Source organism: Sardina pilchardus, chromosome 20, assembly GCF_963854185.1.
Source record: "Sardina pilchardus chromosome 20, fSarPil1.1, whole genome shotgun sequence".
NCBI lineage: Eukaryota > Metazoa > Chordata > Actinopteri > Clupeiformes > Clupeidae > Sardina > Sardina pilchardus.
Window position 1 is genome coordinate 18,198,453 of NC_085013.1, and position 20,133 is coordinate 18,218,585.

The window sequence follows — 20,133 nt, forward strand, 5'->3', positions numbered from 1 at the left end:
TGACAGAGTCCGTAATGTAGCTGGTGGAGATGAGTGTGGAGAAAGATACAGATCCTTCTTCTGTTCCTGTATGTTCAGTTGTTTGCACAACCATATGGAGATCAGACCAGACAGAAGTAACATATTGGAGAAGGAAAATTGATTCCAACACCATCTATTCAAATAAGACATTTTTCAAAATAGGTAAGGTGGATGTTATGATAGACTTAATGTGGTTTAAAGGATTTTTGTGGCTACTCAGACAATGCAGCAGTCTTAGAAAGTTTTGTAGCTATTTTATGCTTGCAAATTATATCAAAATCTCTCAAAAACATCCAAAGGAGCATTGGCTTGTTGACCAAGGAGCTTTGTTAGATTCATTTGGTTCTCTTAATGAGAAGAGGTTTCTGTAAAAGACGTTCAACAAAATGCCTCTGGATTCTATTCCATCCACTGTTCTGCAGTCTATCACATCCTTCTGTCGTCACCCATGCTATTAATGCATAATTTAGTTCAAGAGGCTTTCGTTTATCTAAAAAAAAAAAAAAAACGGGCTATGGTCACACCTTTACTTAAGAAAACCTCACTCAATCCAACTGATGTGGCGTATTTCAGACCCGGCCTTCTTCCTTCTTCCCTTCTTCACAAAGGTTCTGGAGAAAGTTGTGTTCTGGCAAGACTTCAGGCCCTGAAGCAAGAAGAAGCAAGATCTCAAAAAAAAAGAGAAAAAAAAACTAACTCTAAGCAGTACGAGTAGTTTCTCTGAAACTGCTCTTATCTGTGACTAAAGTATTGACAGTACCTGAAGCCTCTGCTCTGTCATCAGTTCTGATTTTCCCTGGCTTGTCAGCAGCCTCTGACACAGTGGACCATGACATCCTCCATTATATGTTATCTGAGCTATATTTCTGGAATAGCCGTTAATTGGTTTAAAATCCTACATCATGGAAGTTCATTCAGTGTGTCTTGTGGTAAGCATCTAAATCTCATTACTTCACCAGTGGTGTATCAGGGATAAGTAATTGGGCCTCTTTTATTTTCTGTTTAAACCACTTCCTTGATGAGATCATCCACTCCAACAAATTGTTCTTTCAGTTAATGCAGATCATATTTAACAATTTCTTCTTGATTTCAGCATGCCTAAAGTATATGATATTTCAGTTCGGATCCAGGTCTTCCCTAGCATATCAATATCCAGCTTGGATCCTATTCGTTGACCCAAGCTATAACGGCACATAACTTTGGTGGTATAATTGATGACCAAATTAATTTCGCAGCACATGTGGCTTTAGTCATAAGGTCACGTTAATTATTCATGCTCTATAATATTCCGAAGATCAGACCCACTTTCACACAGTATATCCTATAGGCTAAAATTTCTTGTGCAGACATGGTTATTTCCAAACTGGACTATTGCAAGGCAAAGTTACCTGCGACAGTGAGACCATTAACAATTCAAAATACAGTAGCATATAAAGGGATCAGGTACAAAACCCTCTAAATTCGTCTGACCACTTTTTCTTTTAAATGTGCATTTGATATTGGGCTCCTATAGGGTTTTGCCTACAAATCAACATTTCAGACCAGGAAGAGCATGGTATATTATGTAATTAATGTATACTATGCGTGGAGACCATTCACTCACCATCATTGTCTCATTTTTGACAGAGGTGTCTTTTAGAGGCCTATTTGCTCTTATATCTGATCAGTGAAAGAAGCGACGTGGACAGTAACTCCTCTTTCAGAGTAAACTCTTCATTATCTTCCTATAGCAGCTAGAATTCAATTAGAGTCCCTCCCTCTGCCCTGCAAGACTTACTGGATCTGTACCTTCTCAGCATACGATTCAGCTTTTTCCCTCTTCTCCACCCCCGCAGGGCTCAGATGAGCATGTGTTGTGCCAGCTTCCCATCAATAGAGATCACAATCAAGACTCAAGACAGCTTTGGGGATTCTGAAGAAGTGTTTTAAAAAACGTATCGTTATACCATGCATCTAACTCATTAGTTATTGTAATTACTCCATTTGTAAGTGTTTATGGTTATTGTCATTATGAAGCCCAGCCTGGTATTATTGTTGTTGTTGTTGTTGTTGTTGTTGTTGTTGTTGTTGTTGCTGTTATTAATAAATATATTTGATTTTACGGTAATCAGGTACTTCTGATGCTAACATGTCTTGTTATTCTAATCACTTTGGTCTGAACAAATTCTCCAAATGTCCTTAATGGAATGTTTGATTGAAACAAAAGACATATTCTACAACACAAAATAATATCAAAAGAAATACTGAATATGAAAGTTAAAGTGCCATTTGCAATTCTATTCAAGTCAACAAATTGTTCCTTATGTTTTTCTTGCTATGAGAGGAAAAACTCCGTTCAGTTCTTAGATCGAAAACATAACAGTGGATTGAACTGAGCCATATCCAGCCATTCTGCTTGAGGGGCATGGAGGAAGGGATGCAATTTGATTGGCCGTTGGGCTCAAATACCTTTAGGCTCTCAGAATCACAGTGTACGTGTTGCCACTAGAAAAGTTGCTTGATGTGAAAAGATGAGTAGAAAACTGTTTTGTTTCATTCACAAACTGTTCAGTCAAAATCTCATTTACTCTGGCTAAGATGCTACAATTATGATTAAAAAATGAACCAATGCAGGGACACAAATCTTGCTGAATCAACACTGTAATCTAATAACTATAATCTCAAGAATAGGCATTGCATGTTTTTTTTCCCCCATGCAACATGAAATGAATGCTTCTGCTAACCTAAATTGATTTTTTTTTTTTAGACATTCAGTGAATGTTGGCTCTCTTCTGCCCTCTAGCTTGCATCAACAGTACTTCTGTCAATTTTCACACATCCTGGATTCAGGCAGAGGTGAAGAGCAAACATACAATACATATCCACAGACCCATCTCCGAACGAGGCTATAACCTGAATGTGTTACAGATCTTTCTGTCTTTAATGGCCATATTGCAATGAAAAGGAAATCTGTTTGAGCTTATTGGCTCATGTTACCCTATTCCTTTGAGTGTCATCATTCAGGCTACTGATATTCAACATTTGTTTTGGTCACACTTAGCAGCAAGATTTTGATATAAAGTGGGACCTAATTGTTCTACGTTCTATTTATTTCCTCTGTAGGCTACTTTAGTTTCCTCTGAAGAAGAAGAAGCCTAGTGATAACAGTTGCCTATTGTAATAATAATAATAATAATAATAATAATAACCATCATAATAAACATAATCATAATCATAATCATAATCATAATCATAATCATAATCATTAATAGATTGGGTACAAGGCCATGGGTACCTCAGTCAGCACAACCATGGATGAAGGCTTAATAAATAGGCCTACCAGTTGAGCATTGGCAGACAACAATGAATGAAGTAGGCTAGGCTTTATTGTAGGCTAGTGATTTGTGCAGGCTATTAAAGTGAAATCAAAGCCATAAAGATTATTGGCATAAATAAGAACATGCATAGGCCCAAATATATGCTATCCTAATTGTGTAGGCCTACAGTCCATTAAATTATGTAGATCTAGGCTACTTGAGAAGTAGCCTAAGGATGGGTGCATTTTTGCCTCTTTAGGAGGACTTTGATATATACCTTTATTTTGACAAGACTTTTCTAAACTACCCGTAAAACGGAAGTATCCCAGAGTTCATAACAAGCGCTCCGGTGACTTCGGAATGTAAACTGCTACGGCCAGTTAACAAGATTCGGTACAACTCTTTGCCTAGACAGGCAAGCTATTTATTGTTTGTCAGCAGCGTTAACGTTACCTCTGCAATCATTTACACACAAGACTTTCAGTGAAATTGCGTAATGGCTCATTACCAGTACATTTATGATCGCGTCTTCATCATAAGTGACATCAGTAGCAAGTGCTAACTAGGCAGGCTAGCTAATGTTATCGTATTTTCCTACTGTCTATGGTATTTTCTGCCACTGTGGCAAGGGACCATTGAACGTGGCTAGGTGGGCGATGTTAGCAAACAACCAGTTAAAGAGGATGGGTTTCCGTGTTTGTGGACGGTATCATTTTTAAAAACGATTATACATATTTTGCACATATTTGGATAGACACTGATTTTGAATGCTGTTTGCCTAATTTATCCAAATAACGTCACAAGATTGTTGACTCGGTTTTCCTCATTGTGCTAACGAGAGCAAGTTGTGATAACGTCAACGTTAGTTTGTCCAGGAAGCTAGGTTAACGATAGCTAGCTAGCGCACGGTCCAGAGATCATAACAAGCCTGAATTAATTTGCTAGTTTACGTTGATTGATATTGACTGCCCTGTTAATGTGATATATTCTGTTTACGCTACTTGTCAGGATCATTCCAGGGTCATATCGCTCTTTTAATTTGAATCGATCGTTACAGTTCAGTTAAAATTATCCTAGCTGAACAGGTAACGTTAACATTAGTAGAACTTTGGCACTGCTGTTTGGATTAGCTTTGATAACGTGGACATTAAATTAGTGCACGCAACATGGATGACTTCAGCTCAATCAGCCTGCTATCATTGGCAATGTTAGTGGGGTGCTATGTTGCGGGAACCATTCCTCTGGCTGTGAATTTTTCTGAGGTGAGTATGTTAATATAATGTTATCAGTAGTCTTGTCATCAGTAGTAACATTACTGTATGCAAGTGCCAGTAAACTAACGTGAGCATTACGGGTTTGAGAACCAGCTGGCTAACAACATACAGGCAATGCTAACGTTTAGTCGCTCATGCTGTTCATCCTGCAAACGAAGAAGCACACTTGGGACCACTTGACAAACTGTCTTCAATCTTAGAATAGAAGATACTTGTTTGATCCCGTGAGGGAAATTAGCAGAATATACAAAATTCTGCATAGTTGTAGTGAAAAGCAACAATGCAGGACTTGGTAAGTTGAGTTAAGATTGGAAGCAGTTTAACAAAAGTGGTCCCTAGTGTGCTTCTTAAAAAGCCTGTGATGTTGATTCTGCATTGGCACAGTTTTGTGCACTGCCATGTATATTTGGACCAAATATTAACATGGACTGTGTGAAGTAAATAGGCCTTCTTATTTGTCCCTCAGGAAAAACTGAAGCTAGTGACAGTGCTGGGAGCAGGCCTGCTATGTGGAACTGCACTCGCTGTCATCATCCCAGAGGGAGTGCACGCACTATACGAAGAAGTCCTGGAGGGTGGGTTTTTGACTAATCATGCAGTTACACTATGGATACTGACTCATTTAACTGAAGTAATCACAGTGTTTTTCCATTATAAGAGTAGCTAATATCAGGCTCATGCTTACAGTTGCTTTGCCAGCATTGCTATTTAAATGTGAGCGATATGAGAGGTGAAGGACACATCGGCCTAGCACAATAATAAGGAGTTTTCCTTTTCTTCACCTTAAAGGGAAACTCTTTTTCACGTAGATATCCGTTTCTCGAGGTCACTGAGAACAATCTGTACGGAAACATGAAGAGAAGCTATAGAGCAGACAGGCAGCCACAGTGCTACACTTTCCCTTTGTTTTATTAGCAATTCTTCATACATAGTTAGAAGTAGTTGCTGCTTAACTGTGTCTTGTCTTGAGGCCTCCTGATAATTGTAAACTAGTAATTAATAATTGGAATGATTTTTTTTGTCCTGCTTCTAGCTGGGCATCATGGCCATGGGGAACTGGAGTCAGGGGTGTCCGAGCCCAAGGTGGCAGTGGAACCAGTTGCAGGTACTCACAGTGAGCACGGGCATGAACACCTCCATGCCTACATTGGAGTCTCCCTGGTCCTGGGCTTCGTCTTCATGCTGCTGGTGGACCAGATCGGCTCCGCGCACATGCACAGCAGTGACGGTACGCTTGTTCAACACAGCCTTTGAACTCTCAACCTTTGCCCTTTTTAAAGTCAATTCTCAGGACAATGCCCTGGGCCTCCGATTGATCAGTTCATCTGAAAGTGCTTCTGTTGTTTCCAGATCCTGAATCGGCGAGGGCAGCCAGCTCAAAGATCACCACAACCCTGGGCCTTGTAGTCCATGCTGCTGGTAGGTTGGGGTTTTCTAGTCGACACAATGCTGTGTGTTCCCCAGAAGCTTTTGCTGTAGCACCGACACGTGAAATAAAATAAAAACACAACAGCATAATGAGTCCTTCAGTAAGACTGTATTACTTATTTACTACTTTGTTTGTTTGTTTGTGTGTTTGTTTGATTCAGCCGATGGGGTAGCTCTAGGTGCTGCTGCCTCCACATCTCAGACCAGTGTTCAGCTCATTGTGTTTGTGGCCATCATGCTACACAAGGTAACCACATACATCTTGCTGTCACTTTATTGCATGCTGCACAAGGCGACTCCATGCATCTTGCTGTCACTTTATTACATGCTGCACAAGGTAGCTACATACATCTTCCTGTCAGTTTATTGCATTTTGCACCTCCCTCATGTTTTCCTTATGATGATAAATAGCTGTGGGGACTGCGCTATGAATGTGGGTGTCTGTGTACTCAAGGAGTTCTCTTAACCAGTTTAGTATGTTGATTATAAAGTCATATAACCAGTTTAGTATGTTGATTATAACTTCATATAACCAGTTGTGGGATTTGTAATAACATGATTGACTTTTTTAGATGTCACAGTTAGCTTGTTAGTAATTTCTAGTCAGTTGGCATGACGTCACTAAGTGGATTCCCTCCTGTCTCTTGTGACAGGCTCCGGCTGCGTTTGGCCTCGTCTCCTTCCTGATGCACGCGGGCCTGGAGAGGAACCGCATTCGGAAGCACCTGCTGGTGTTTGCCTTGGCAGCACCCGCCCTGGCCATGCTCACGTTTCTGGGACTCAGCCAGGTACAGCTCTCCTCCTCCTCTTCCTCTTCCTCTCTCATCCTCCTGCTCCCTCCTCTCTTCTCATCCTCTTCCTCTCTCATCCTCCTGCTCCTACTCCTCTCTTCTCATCCTCTTCCTCTCTCATCCTCCTCTTCCTCTTTCATCCTCCTCCTCCTCTTCCTCCTCCTCTTCCTCTCATCCTCCTGCTCCTTCTCCTCTCTGCTCATCCTCTTCCTCTCTCATCCTCCTCTTCCTCTTTCATCCTCCTCCTCTTCCTCTCATCATCCTGCTCCTACTCCTCTCTTCTCATCCTCTTCCTCTCTCATCCTCCTCTTCCTCTTTCATCCTCCTCCTCTTCCTCCTCCTCCTCTTCCTCTCATCATCCTGCTCCTACTCCTCTCTCATCCTCCTCTTCCTCGCTCATTCTCCTCCTCTTCCTCTCCTTTCTTCTCCTCCTCTTCCTCTCTCATCCTGCTGCTACTCCTCCTTTCTTCTCCTCTTCCTCCTCTTCTCTCATCTTCATCACCACCCCCTCCTCTTCCTCCTCCTCTCTCCTGACCAGACTCTGTGAGTGCAGGAGTGTGCCGGTACTTAATGGAACAATTTGCCACAGTTTTATGAAAACTTCTGATGGTCAAGTCATTTACATTTCATTACACTTATAATTTAGACTTAATTATACACGGGTCACTTTATATCAGTTCAAACAGCCTTGACTCAATTTCCTGTCCTGTAGCACTTGACTCCCTGATCATTAAAGCTCCTGAAGTTAGTTACTTTTTAATCACATGATGGTGGACTATTTGGATAAAAAGTGAAAACATTTATGTGTTGAATTGAAATTGAACCACTCACACACAAAAGTATTTACTAACTAACTGTCTTTTCTGTTAGGCTGCTGACTCAACACAATCTCTTTGTTATTCCTCCCATCCAGAGCAGTAAGGAGGCCCTGTCAGACGTGAACGCCACTGGCGTCGCCATGCTCTTCTCCGCCGGCACCTTCCTCTACGTGGCCACGGTGCACGTCCTGCCAGAGGTGGGTGGCACCGGGCACAGCCACGGGCCCAGCGCGGGCAACAACGGCAAGGGACTGAGCAAAGTGGAGGTGGGGGCTCTGGTGCTCGGGTGCCTCATTCCCTTGGTGCTGTCCATCGGGCATCAGCACTAGTCGGGGCCGCCGGGAACGCCAGACAGTGGACGGACGGATGGGTGGATGGATGGATGGACGGATGGATGGATGGATGGACGGATGGATGGACGGATGGATGGACGGATGGATGGATGGATGGGTGGATGGATGGATGGATGTAATGATGTGGAGAGGAGGAGAAGAGAAAGACTGAGTTTTAGTGTTTCAGGCCATACACACTTCTCATGTTGCCATTTCTGGGCCCCATGGATGGCTGAGGGGATGTTCCTGGAATCAGGTCACTTTGCCGGAACCGAGCGCAGGTGGCCGACAGCACGGGAAGGGTCAGGGGGAGACGGACTGGGCGGCCCGTCACGGTACAGACCCACCAGGATGCCCACCAGGGTGCCCAGCAGATACCGCGATGTTGACCTTCGCCCCCGAAGAGCTCCTCCCTCCTGTGCATGACGTGAACATGCTATGGGGTGGAATGCTGACGTGTTCCATGTCATCTTTCTTTCTTAGGCCTTTTTTTCCCTGGGTGAGCGGGGCTTTGTAGTTGGACTTTGTGAAGAATGTCACTGGGTATTTGGAAATGTTGCATCAGAGATAAGTCAACGGACTCGACAGTCAAGTGTTAAACGGAAGGGCAGTGAGCAATCAAGGAGCCAACGTGGGTCTAAGTGTCACATCATGTTTGCATTACTGAACTATCTCACGTCTTGCTTTTAACATTTTAAGCTTTTTCTTTTGCCTTGCACCTTCATTTTAGTCACTGGATCAAGCATTGCAAAATACAGAAGTGCAGGGATCCCAGAGAATGTGGTTGATTTCACAGTAATAATTTGTCTAAACCTGGACAGATTATATTGTCAAGGGCTGTTCACATGGCCTGAAAGTCTTAAGCACTTCCAATGCTGACTGTGAAGGTGCACTACCCCATATTGGAGACGTATGTAGCAACCCGTCTGTTGAGAAATTACACAACAGACACCACATTTGGCACACAGAATAGTTACATATGATTGGTAATTTCGTCAGCATCTGTTAAGTACTGTGTCTTGACTCTTGAGTATAAAAGATTGGCCCAGAAACCCAACTTAATATTGTCATAACGCGAAATACAATTTGATTTGAACGTTTAATGCAAAATAAAACCAGTGTGCTAATGGAAGATGAGAGATGCAATGCTGAGATTTCGCCTGGTGATGCTCTCCAGGCAAACTGTCATATCTGTTGTCTGATAATACCCTCTCCGAAAGGCCTCTGTGCTTTCTTTGTAGATCACTTTGGCAGATAAGGTTGTTCTCATTAAAGTTAAATTTGGTCACATTGAGTGGCTGACATATGATGTGCTCAGCGTTCCCTGCACAGAAGTAGACTAGCATATAAACCAACCTACTGTTACTGTGATCTGTGCATAGATGGACACTTCTCAGTGTGTTCTATATGGATTCAGAGCCGCTACCCTTATATGACACAACAATCAAACTATATCCACAAGTGACTGCCACTACCAACAGACTTGCACCCTGTCTCCCATTGCTAACTTTGTTTTCCCTCATCTGTCTTAAAGCTGCTGTGAGCTATGTTAGCTGTTCTTGCTAACATACTGTAGGCCAGACTTAGCCAGTCCAGGATGCCAGATCTCAATACCATGTGCTGAGCACTCTCAAAATAATCAGCAGGTAGAAATACCCATCCAGACAAGTTTTCCGGTTATTTAACACATTTCATTGGTTTTGGTTCTTGCTCTCTTTTCTTTCCTTTTTTTTCTCTTTTCTCAGAGCATCCATTTTAATGATGACCATCATGTGAAGATGGCTTGTATGTTGTTTAAAAGTATTCATTGCAACAACGTTCAGGTGAACCATTTAATATGTATTTGTCAAGTGGAAGGTTGGCAGAGTTCTCCATTGCTCACTGGCTGGGTTCTATGTTCTATGTGTCTGCTGCCCTCTGAGTACAGTGAGGGCGAAGCAGTTGTATATATGTAATATCTTCTACTGTACAAACAAGCGTTGCGTTTTCTTCTCAAGACCGGCTGCTGGCCATTGGAGACCAGTACCACTCGCTCTTATTCTTAATTGGTGAGGAAGAGAAAACAAAATTAAGTGCTAGATCTAAATTGTATGTCACATTTTGTCAGTCACAGACGTAGCCAATGTGTTACGGTTGAATAGTGGTGTTGGCCACTTCTAAATGGAGCTGACTGGGTATCCACAAAGACACACAGATAATTTGGGCTTGTTTTTCAAAGGGTGTGCCTCCATTATCTGACAACGTATTGGACACTGATGTTGTAAAGGATACTGAATGGGTTATGCCCTTAACACTGCAACCATATATGTTTAGGAGTCGTCGAGTCCTCTGGACAGCCTTGGCTCTGTAGCTCCACCATCTGGCCGTTGGAGGGAACAGCACGGCCACATCTGTTGTGGCTGTAGAGGGAGGGAAATACTCAGCCATATGTATGGACTGGGGTCATGAAACAACGTGATGGGATCTGATATCAGCTGGGTGCTTTGTGTATACCATACCTGTAGATAATCTATATTTTCAAAAGTTTTTTTTTTTTTTAAAGTGTGTTTTAAAGGGAATCGCCCTCATTTGGTGACTGAATGATGGTGGTGAGGAATAGGTTTGGCTTTACTGTCAAGCCAACAACGTTATGTGACCATTCCACAGGGAGTCTGCCTTATGTCCTTCTCTTGATTGTGCAACTTCAGCTGAAAAACTATGTGTTAATGATAATGAATAAAGTTTTTTAAGGTTCTGTAAGGAACATACTGGTCATTTTTTTCATGTGCTTTATTTAAAAAACAAAACAAAAGACCTTGTTCTACCCCCTACTGTTATAGTTTGTTTTTGGGTTTTTTTCCCCATAAAGCGTAGCATGCTTTTTCTTCTCTGTTTTGAAGTCAGCCTCGGCCACTGATTACACAGTCATTCATTATTATGACTGACACAAGGGAGAGATGACTGGTCTGTTTTCTGTTGTTTTGTCTTTTATCTTTGTTTTAAAACATAAATCCACCCAGCCCAGTTAAGTGGTTCCAATGGTTTAATCCCAGATGTAAGCATACCATTGCCACTGGGCGGGGGGGGGGGGGTCTGGACTCGTCTAGTGTTGGAAGTGTTTGACACGCCATCAGTGTTATGAGCATGACATATCGCCTGGGCCACCATGTGTGCACTTACGTAGGAAGTGATGTCAGCACATTAAGCTGAATGTAGGATTAGTTAGAGAATGTGAGGACTGCTCTTTCACATGTGTGTGTCTGGACTTGAAGCCCGCAATTCCCGAGCTTTTGAGTCTAAAGCGATCCCACAGCTTGAAGTGCAGTAATCTCAGTGATGCCGTTCTACTGGCACTGCGCAGCACTGAGAGGTATTGACCTTCTCTCCGATTTAGAAACTCTACAAAAGCCTCTATTACATCCTGCCCCTGCTCATCTTTCTGTCTCTCCCTCTCTCCCTCTCTCCCTCTCTCGTTCACTCGCTCCCTCGCTCTCTCGCTCTCTGTCCCTCTCCATATCCCAGCTTTATTTGCACCCACCCTTCCGCCTGCTGATGTAGTTATTGGCAGCCACATTATTCCACCTCACTGAATTATTGGGGATTTTTCTGTTTGTGTTTTTGTGCGTCCGCTTTTGTGTGTGTTTGTGTGTGAGTGTGTTTGTGTGCGTGTGTTTACATGTGCATGTGTACACTGTTTGTGTGTGTGTGTGTGTGTGTGTGTGCATTTCTATTTTTACTTCATTGATATTTTGCTCCGTCACCCCCACCACCACCCCCCACCAACACCACCACCAGCCCTCCCCAGCCCTGCCCCAGACTGGGCACCATGTTCTCCTCTTCCTCCAGAGCCTCACTCGCCTCCCCGTGGAGTTCCATGGAGCAGACGGACACGGACGTGCTGGACATCAGCACCAAGGTGCAGCTGTATGGGGTCCTGTGGAAGAGGCCCTTCGGACGCCCCTCTGCCAAGTGGTCCCGCAGGTACGTACTGGACGGGGGTCTCTGTGTGTGTGTGTGTGTGTGTGTGTGTGTGTGTGTGTGTGTGTGTGTGTGTGTGTGTGTGACATACGAGTGGGGCATAGAGCAGTAATAATAATAATAATAATAATAATAATAATTTTTTTTATTTATTATTATTATTAATATTTATAATGCACTTTACATCAGTGATCTCAAAGTGCTAGAGTAGACTTTTAGTAGTCTTTGAGTCTGAGAAGGTGAACGCTAAGTTCAGCCATAACATTGAAAGCTCAAGGATAGGGACATGCAATGCAGGGCTGTAGTGTTTGACAATGTATGTGATGGATACTGATAACATTTGGTAGACGATCACCTTGAGAGCTGAGCATTTTATGTGAGCAGCTTATGCTTTTTGTATTCGTCAACAAACACTGGGTATTTTTGAAAGTAGAATTGCTTTTGTCATGATAAGGCTTGAATATGTTTCTGATTGTGTAAAAAAAAATCAGTTTTGTATTGAGGTGTATAGTCTGTTGTGGAGAATCGTTTTATTGTTGCATAGATAGTACTTTGCCATACAGTGAAATTCGTATATGCCACAGTCGCAGTAGTGCTAGAATGAAAGAGGTAAATAAACACAGGGGGCAGCGGGGGGGGGGGGGGGGGGGGGGGCAGTAGGGGGGGCCTTAAATAAAGGGAGTTGTAGGAGAGAGTGTACATACAGTAAAGGAGTTGAAACAGTTGAAGCTGTGAGTGAGTCTGTTTTGACTGATCCATTTGAGGATAAATCAAGCTGTGGTCTAGAAGCGTAGTGTGTTTACTGTTCTTTATTGACTGTTTATGTTCTCTGATATCTGTATATTAAAGGACTATAAGAACTAGGATTTTTTTTATACCAACTCATGATTAGGTTTGGTTTGGAGAATTGTACCACTTCTTCAAGAAAAAGGAAAGTAAATACTTTAAGAGAAAATACAGTCACCATGCCACTTTAGCAAACAACACAATTATCTTGTATGAAAAGCAGAGTATACAATATTTGTATAGCTACATAATAGGTTATGATAGCAGAGCTGATTGTGCAAGTCTATTCAGTTCAATATATGACGATAAATGTCACATCTTCTCAGGTTTTTCATGATCAAGGACAGCTTCCTGCTGTACTATGCTGAAAATGAAAAAAGGAACTTTGAGACTAACAAATACTTCAACATCCATCCCAAAGTAAGAACCTCTATATTCTCCATCCTCAAACCATCAGTTAAATGTCTGACTGCGTAGTGGAAATGAGGAGTGCCCGGCCGCGCTATTGGTGTCAGTATATTTGACCCATATCCCATAATTAATCAAACCCAATTGCATTTGGACAAATGCACTCAGTGGGCCATTGTAGCTATCCCAGTAATTAATGAGTTCATTCATCCTGCTGTGTCTGTCTCTCGCTCTGTCTCCCCGTGCTCCACCAAGGGAGTGATTCCGCTGGGAGGATGTGTAGTAACCGGAAGGGAGGACCAGGGAATGCCGTTTGCCTTGGTGATTAACCATGACGATTTCACGGTGAGAATTGTTTATTTATTTATTTACTTATTTGTTTGTTTAAATGGGACAATGCACATACATTGATTTTTTGTTGTTGTTTATACTCAAAATGTAAATGTGCCAAACTTAGTTTGGGTCTTGCTCTTAGCCTTTTTGTCCACTTAATTTACATAAAGTGTAGCTCAAAATGGTGAGAATAACTCTGGCTCAGTGTAGTGTATTGCTGGTGAGTAGAAGACAGTCGGTCCTGAGACGGTGGTGTTGTTCTCCGCAGGGCAACATCGTCCTGGCGGCGGAGTCGGAGGCGGAGCAGACCCAGTGGATGGAGATGCTGCAGGATTCGGGCAAAGTGTACGTGGCACAGCAACCATTCAGCTCTCCTTAAGAGCACCATCAGCAGGACTTACTGCACAGACGCACAACCAGCTATATTACTGTGGGCACATTCTGGCAAGCCATCTTATTACATGCAGATACTGAATGTGCACATTCTGGCAAGCCATCTTTTTACATGCAGATACTGAATGGGCACATTCTGGCAAGCCATCTTATTACATGCAGATACTGAATGTGCACATTCTGGCAAGCCATCTTATTACAGTACATTCAGATACTGAATGTGCACATTCTGGCAAGCCATCTCATTTCAGTACATGCAGATACTGAATGTGCACATTCTGGCAAGCCATCTTATTACATGCAGATACTGAAACAAACTAATAGCTCACTTAAAATACCATTTCACAACAAAGACATTGAGACGGCAGGACTGGACCTCACCATTAGAGCATTGTTTATGGATTCACATACTGTACACCATAGTTGTCAAATGCATGCCAGTCACTTTGACACAATAATGACCGACTTCTTTATGCCTTGTTGAAGGATTCTGTTTTGTTTCCTTTGTGTGTTGCTTTTGAATGAGCAACTCGAGCGCTCTTTTCTCTGGTTCCAGTATTTCACAAAGTGTTGCTCTTTTCTCCTCCCCTGCAGTACCTGGAAGAATGCCCAGCTGGGAGAGGCCATGATTGAGAGTCTGGAGGCCCAGGGGCTCCAGCTGGCTAAAGAGAAACAAGAGTACTTGGGTAAGATGGGGGAACAAGTGGGGTGAACAGGTACAGACACATCGATAGTGACGTGTGTGCCTCCACTGTGGAGCGATGGAGTGCTTGTGCTGAATGATAACTATTTCTGTACGTTGGACGTCCTGTTCAGATAAACTGATGGAGGAGACAGAAGAACTCAGCCTGCAAAGGGAGCAGAAGGAGGTGAGTCATGCTACATTATGTGGACATGACCGCAGTGTTTACACAGCTCACAGCAAACACACACAGATACAAACATGCATTAGATGCATACTGTAAGGCCCCCTTAGAGAATTAGAGGGCCTTTTAAATGCCTAGATAAAAATGCATGTAAACACACAGAAATGTGCCCATGTGTGTGCACTTATAGTTATCTATGCATTAGCAGCTTACTGAGGCTCTCTGGATTTGAGAATCCATGAACGCCTAGATTTAAATGCATGTAAACATGCAGATATGTGTCCATTTACTACATTTTGTCCTGTTGCTCCACAATGTATAATGGGTATAATGAGATGGTGTGTTTGCATGGTAATGCTATTTTGAAAGTTATTTATGTATCTTATTTATTCATGTCCATGACAGTGAATGTTTCAGTGATTTTGTGTATGAGGACTTGAGGCAGTAATGGATGTACGTGCACTTGTATTGATCTTTTGCTGTGTTTCTGTTTGCCACAGGAGCTGGAGCGACTAAACCAGGTTCTAGAGGAGGAGAAGCAGAAGTTTGAGGAGGTTGTGCTGGAATTGCGAGCCGAGCAGGAACAGATCAAATTGTAAGATTTCCGAACGTAAATTTCATTGTGAACTAGAAAAGCACTTAGAGAGCGCAAACATAACCGTCTCCTAGATCCAGGCGGTGATACGGTTCACTCCCAAAAATGTAATCGTTTCTTTGGGTCATTTCAGACCTTCCCTGAAAATGTAATCGAAATCCATCCGTAACGTTTTGAGTTATCTTGCGAACAAACAAACTGACAGACAGACAGACAAACAAACCCTGATTAAAACATAACCTGGTGGAGGTAATGAACACACCATTAAAGATTTGTGTGGTGTTTACTAATCGGTGTGAGGATTATTATTATAGTTTGTTATGTATGACGTGACCTCATTTTGTAACTTTGTATTAAAAACCTGTGAATGAAAACAGTTTCCAGGACAGTCAGGACAGTCTACCTACATGCATCATGTCCTGTAATTCTCAGTAGGCCCACATCCTCCCATGGTAGGTTTTACCTTTGCTTGATGCTGCCACTTTGTTTTGCCATCATGTGTCGGCAGGGACTTGGATGGGACGGCTCAGTCCCTGAAGGGGGTGGAGAGTGAGAAGGAGGAACTCCATAGCCTGAGCACACTCCTGCAACAGTCCCTAGAGGTACAGAGTCACAGGGGAGCCATAGCAGCTGGGCCTGTGGGTTAAGATTAGCACAGCACAGCACAGCAGAGCACAGCACAGCACAGCACAGCACAGCACAGCACAGCACAGCACTCAACACAGCACAGCACAGCACTCAACACAAGACAACACAACACAACACAACACACAGCACAGCACAAACACAACATAGGTACATGTTATGCAGTGTTGTAATTGTGCAGTGTTTTGTGTTGTGAAGGAATGCACATCCAAAGAGCTGGTGCTGGCTAGGGTCAACCCTAATGAGGGTGGCAGCACTTTCTTTCTGTATAACACTACACAGCAAACAATTGGTGGTTATGACAAGGAGCATAAACCCCTGTCAAGTCAAGTCACGTTTATTGATATAGCACATTTTATACACAGGGGTTGTTCAAAGTGCTTCAACAAAATCAACAAATAATAGTAATAAAATCATGGGCAATGGTTAAAGAATCTTTAAAAAGTACTGTGAAATTACCCTGTTAAAATAACCCTGTGTGTCCCTCAGGAACTGTCCCTGGAGAAACAGCGCACGCTGGAGCTGCTGCAGAAGCAGGAGGCTGTAGAGGAGGAGAAAGGGGGGAGCCCAGAGGATGAGGCCCAGAACGCCGCGCCGGAGCCTGGGGGGGTGGACGCGGGAGGGCTGGCGGAGCACACAAGCCAGCTCCAGACCAACCTGTGCCTGATCGAGGAGCAGATGAAGAGCCTGCAGAAGGAGAAGGAGCAAGCGCAGGACAGGTGATTGGCTCCGAGGCCCAATTCACACCACAGATCCGCGGCGAGACAAAACCGTAGCAGAAGGAGTTGCAGGGTGAATTAAATGTTGCACGTCGTTGCCAGCTGTTGCAAGCCGCCGCAGAGCATTCACCATGTCTAGTCACAGTTGCAAGGTTTTAGAACGTTGCAGCCCATCTCGTTGCGAGTCTTTGGTCCTGAACCTCCCTTGAGGGAACAGAAAAAAACAGATTCTAACCTTGTGAGAAGTTATTGATCTGTTTTTAATGTTGTAGTCGGACTAGATCATGTCTCTAAGTGTTTTCTACACTTGTGTGCCTAAATATCTGCATGCTCTCTACTTTGTGTGGAAAATGCATGTGTGTACTGCGTACGTGTGCATGTTATACTGAGCAATGGACATACAGTAGATGCAGCGGCGATATTCTATAGACCTACGTGAGTCACATGACTCAGTGTTGGCATGCAGGCATGTAGTGTGTCCTGGGGCTGACTAAGTGCTAATGGAGTTTAGCAATGGGGGGGTTCTAAAGTGGAAATGGACATCGATTCTAAAGCATGCCTACTCATCGACTAGACACCAGCGAGCATTGAGAAGCACTGGTTGCATTGATGGGGTTATGTGAATGACCTCTGGGAGCGGGCTGGCCCTAGCCATATTACAGGGCAGCTTATCAAATGAAGTCTTTGTCTAGGTCCGTCCCTATATAGCATCAGTTAAACCCCAGACAATGGATAAACCAGCTCATATTGAAATAGCACTGTACTATAAAGAGTAAGGCTTTTATAGTTTTAAAAACTCTATTGGAGCAGTTGCACTTTTCCACGGTAATAATAGTAAAAAAATGATAATGCATCTGTTGTTGAAGCTTTTCTCAGAGATTCCCATTTTGTTTTTGATAATTAATCTCTGCTGATATTGTCTTGCTTCAATACTTGTCTAGAGAAATATCTTCACTAAACAGCTGGCATCTTACAATTATTATGCCATGTGGTTGAAATGTATTGAAGAAACTGAAAAAAGCTGTTAAATCAGCCACTTCATGTGAAGGCTACTGTATAATAATCTTTTCCTCTCTGTGCTGTTTGTGTGTGTACTGTATGTATGACTGATCTCTGCTGCCCCCTGCAGGCTGAAGGAGAACGAGCAGCGTGCCTCGGTGCTGCAGGACGAGCGCGAGTACTACTCCACTCAGGCACGGACACTGCAGCAGTCTCTGGCGCAGCTCACCGCAGACAAGCAGCAGACAGAGGCCGAGCTCAAGGTGAAACTCTACCGTATTGTACTCTACACCTGCTCTGTGCTGTACTGTAGGCCTACAATGAACAACCTGAACCTGTTAAACACACTCAAGCACACACACACACGCAAACACACACACTCACACACACGCAAGCACACTCACACAGGCCGAGCTGAAGGTGAAACTTTACGATATTGTACTCTACAACTGCACTGTTCTGTACTGTACACTGAACAACCTGAACCTGTTAAACACACGCAAGCACACACACACACACACACACACACACGCAAGCACACTCACACAGGCCGAGCTGAAGGTGAAACTTTACGATATTTAACTCTACAACTGCACTATGCTGTACACCCAACAACCTGAACCTGTTAAACACGCGCAAGCACACACACACACACACACACGCAAGCACACACACACACACACACACACACGCAAGCACACTCACACAGGCCGAGCTGAAGGTGAAACTTTACAATATTGTACTCTACAACTGCGCTGTGCTGTACACCCAACAACCTGAACCTGCTAAACACACTCTGCGCACACACACACACACACACACACACACACACACACACACACACACACACACACACACACGCTGTGCACACACACACACGCTGCGCACACACACACACGCTGCGCAAACCACAAGGACCAAAATAACAGCCACAGACATCAGACTCATGTAGCCTGCGGGACGTTTCATCCGTTATGCTTGTAGGTCCATGTTTTGGTAGTGTTAGTTCCGTGAAGTCCAACATCCCTCATGATGAGGTGTTCTGCTTGTGCCTTCAGCAGATCAGATTTGACTGGTCCTACTACTAGACCACTGTTCACTGTGTGCTGTGTGCTGTGCTGTGTGCTGTGCTACTAATTATGAGCCTCAGCAAGGACTTAAATAGCAGAAGAAAGATCCATGATTTAGCATGGGACTCATGTCCTTTTGCCCTTGAGTTTAACCATAATGAAGTCAGTTTAAGCAGTGGAGGAAATATGCATTATTATTCCTGGACGCAATCGTTTCTTTAGGGGCAGCCATGGTTAGAGCTTCAAGCTTGTAACCGGAGGGTTGCCGGTTCGATCCCTGACAAGTCCACGGCTGAAGCGCCGTTGAGCAAGGCACCTAACCCCTCACTGCTGCCCGAGCGCGGCTGGTTGGGAAGGCAGCTCACTGCTCTGCGTCAGAGTGTGATTCACCTCACTGTGTGTTCACTGTGTGCTGTGTGTATTCACTAATTCGGTTAAATTGGGTTAAATGCAGAGACTGAATTTCCCTCACGGGATCAAAAAGTATATGTACTTATACTATACTGTCCTCTCTGTGTGCCTGTGTGGCAGTTTAAGCCGTAGAGGAGATGCATAGCCAGGGCATTACCCCCCCTCACTCCTCCTCTGTGTGTGTGTGTGTGTGTGTGTGTGTGTGTGTGTGTACTGTGGGGTGCAGGTGGAGATGGAGTCTCGGGTGGAGCTGGAGCGGAGGCTGAAGCAGGCGGAGGAGGCTCTGCGGAGGCTGGAGTTGGGCCTGGGCTCGCTGGAGAACACACACGAGCGGCACGAGAAGATGCGCGGCGACGTCAGCCATCTCAAGAGTGAGTAGAACACACACACACACATACACATATGTACACACACACACACACAAACACATACACACATATGTACACACACACACACACACACACAAGCGGCATGCGCGGCGACGTCAGTCATCTCAAGAGTGAGTAGAACACAGAACACACACACACACACACACACACACACACACACATACACATACTGTATGTACACACACACACACACACACACACACACACACACACACACACACACACACACACACACATACACATATGTAAACACCCACGAGCGGCACGAGAGGATGCGCGGTGACGTCAGTCATCTCAAGAGTGCGTAGAACACACACACACACATACACATATGTACACACACACACACACAAACACATACACACATATGTACACACACACACACACACACACAAGCGGCATGCGCGGCGACGTCAGTCATCTCAAGAGTGAGTAGAACACAGAACACACCCCCAACCAGGAACCGCCACGCTCCAGTGCACTCTATTGTGCTCACACACACGCATGCATACACACACATATAGACACGCACATACACACACACACACACACACACACACACACACACACACATACACATATGTACACACACACACGGACAT

General features: G+C 43.8%; 2 protein-coding genes across 2 annotated transcripts in view; both read left to right on the forward strand.

Annotated features, from left to right (window-relative positions):
- The first annotated feature begins 3,664 nt into the window (after window positions 1-3,664).
- On the forward strand, window positions 3,665-10,694 carry slc39a9 (solute carrier family 39 member 9). Its single transcript, XM_062522437.1, has 7 exons — window positions 3,665-4,579; window positions 5,058-5,166; window positions 5,625-5,819; window positions 5,942-6,010; window positions 6,181-6,266; window positions 6,673-6,807; window positions 7,724-10,694. The coding sequence occupies exons 1-7, from the start codon at window positions 4,484-4,486 to the stop codon at window positions 7,955-7,957; spliced, it is 924 nt and encodes a 307-aa protein (XP_062378421.1). The 5' UTR covers window positions 3,665-4,483; the 3' UTR covers window positions 7,958-10,694.
- Window positions 10,695-11,765: 1,071 nt separating this feature from the next.
- Window positions 11,766-20,133, forward strand: part of plekhd1 (pleckstrin homology domain containing, family D (with coiled-coil domains) member 1) — an 11,000-nt gene continuing 2,632 nt past the window's right edge. Inside the window, exons 1-11 of the mRNA XM_062522440.1 lie at window positions 11,766-11,920; window positions 13,030-13,123; window positions 13,367-13,456; window positions 13,713-13,789; window positions 14,432-14,523; window positions 14,654-14,706; window positions 15,204-15,298; window positions 15,807-15,900; window positions 16,433-16,662; window positions 17,792-17,924; window positions 19,369-19,513. Coding sequence (XP_062378424.1) covers window positions 11,766-11,920; window positions 13,030-13,123; window positions 13,367-13,456; window positions 13,713-13,789; window positions 14,432-14,523; window positions 14,654-14,706; window positions 15,204-15,298; window positions 15,807-15,900; window positions 16,433-16,662; window positions 17,792-17,924; window positions 19,369-19,513 — 1,258 coding nt within the window. The remainder of the gene's footprint in view (window positions 11,921-13,029; window positions 13,124-13,366; window positions 13,457-13,712; window positions 13,790-14,431; window positions 14,524-14,653; window positions 14,707-15,203; window positions 15,299-15,806; window positions 15,901-16,432; window positions 16,663-17,791; window positions 17,925-19,368; window positions 19,514-20,133) is intronic.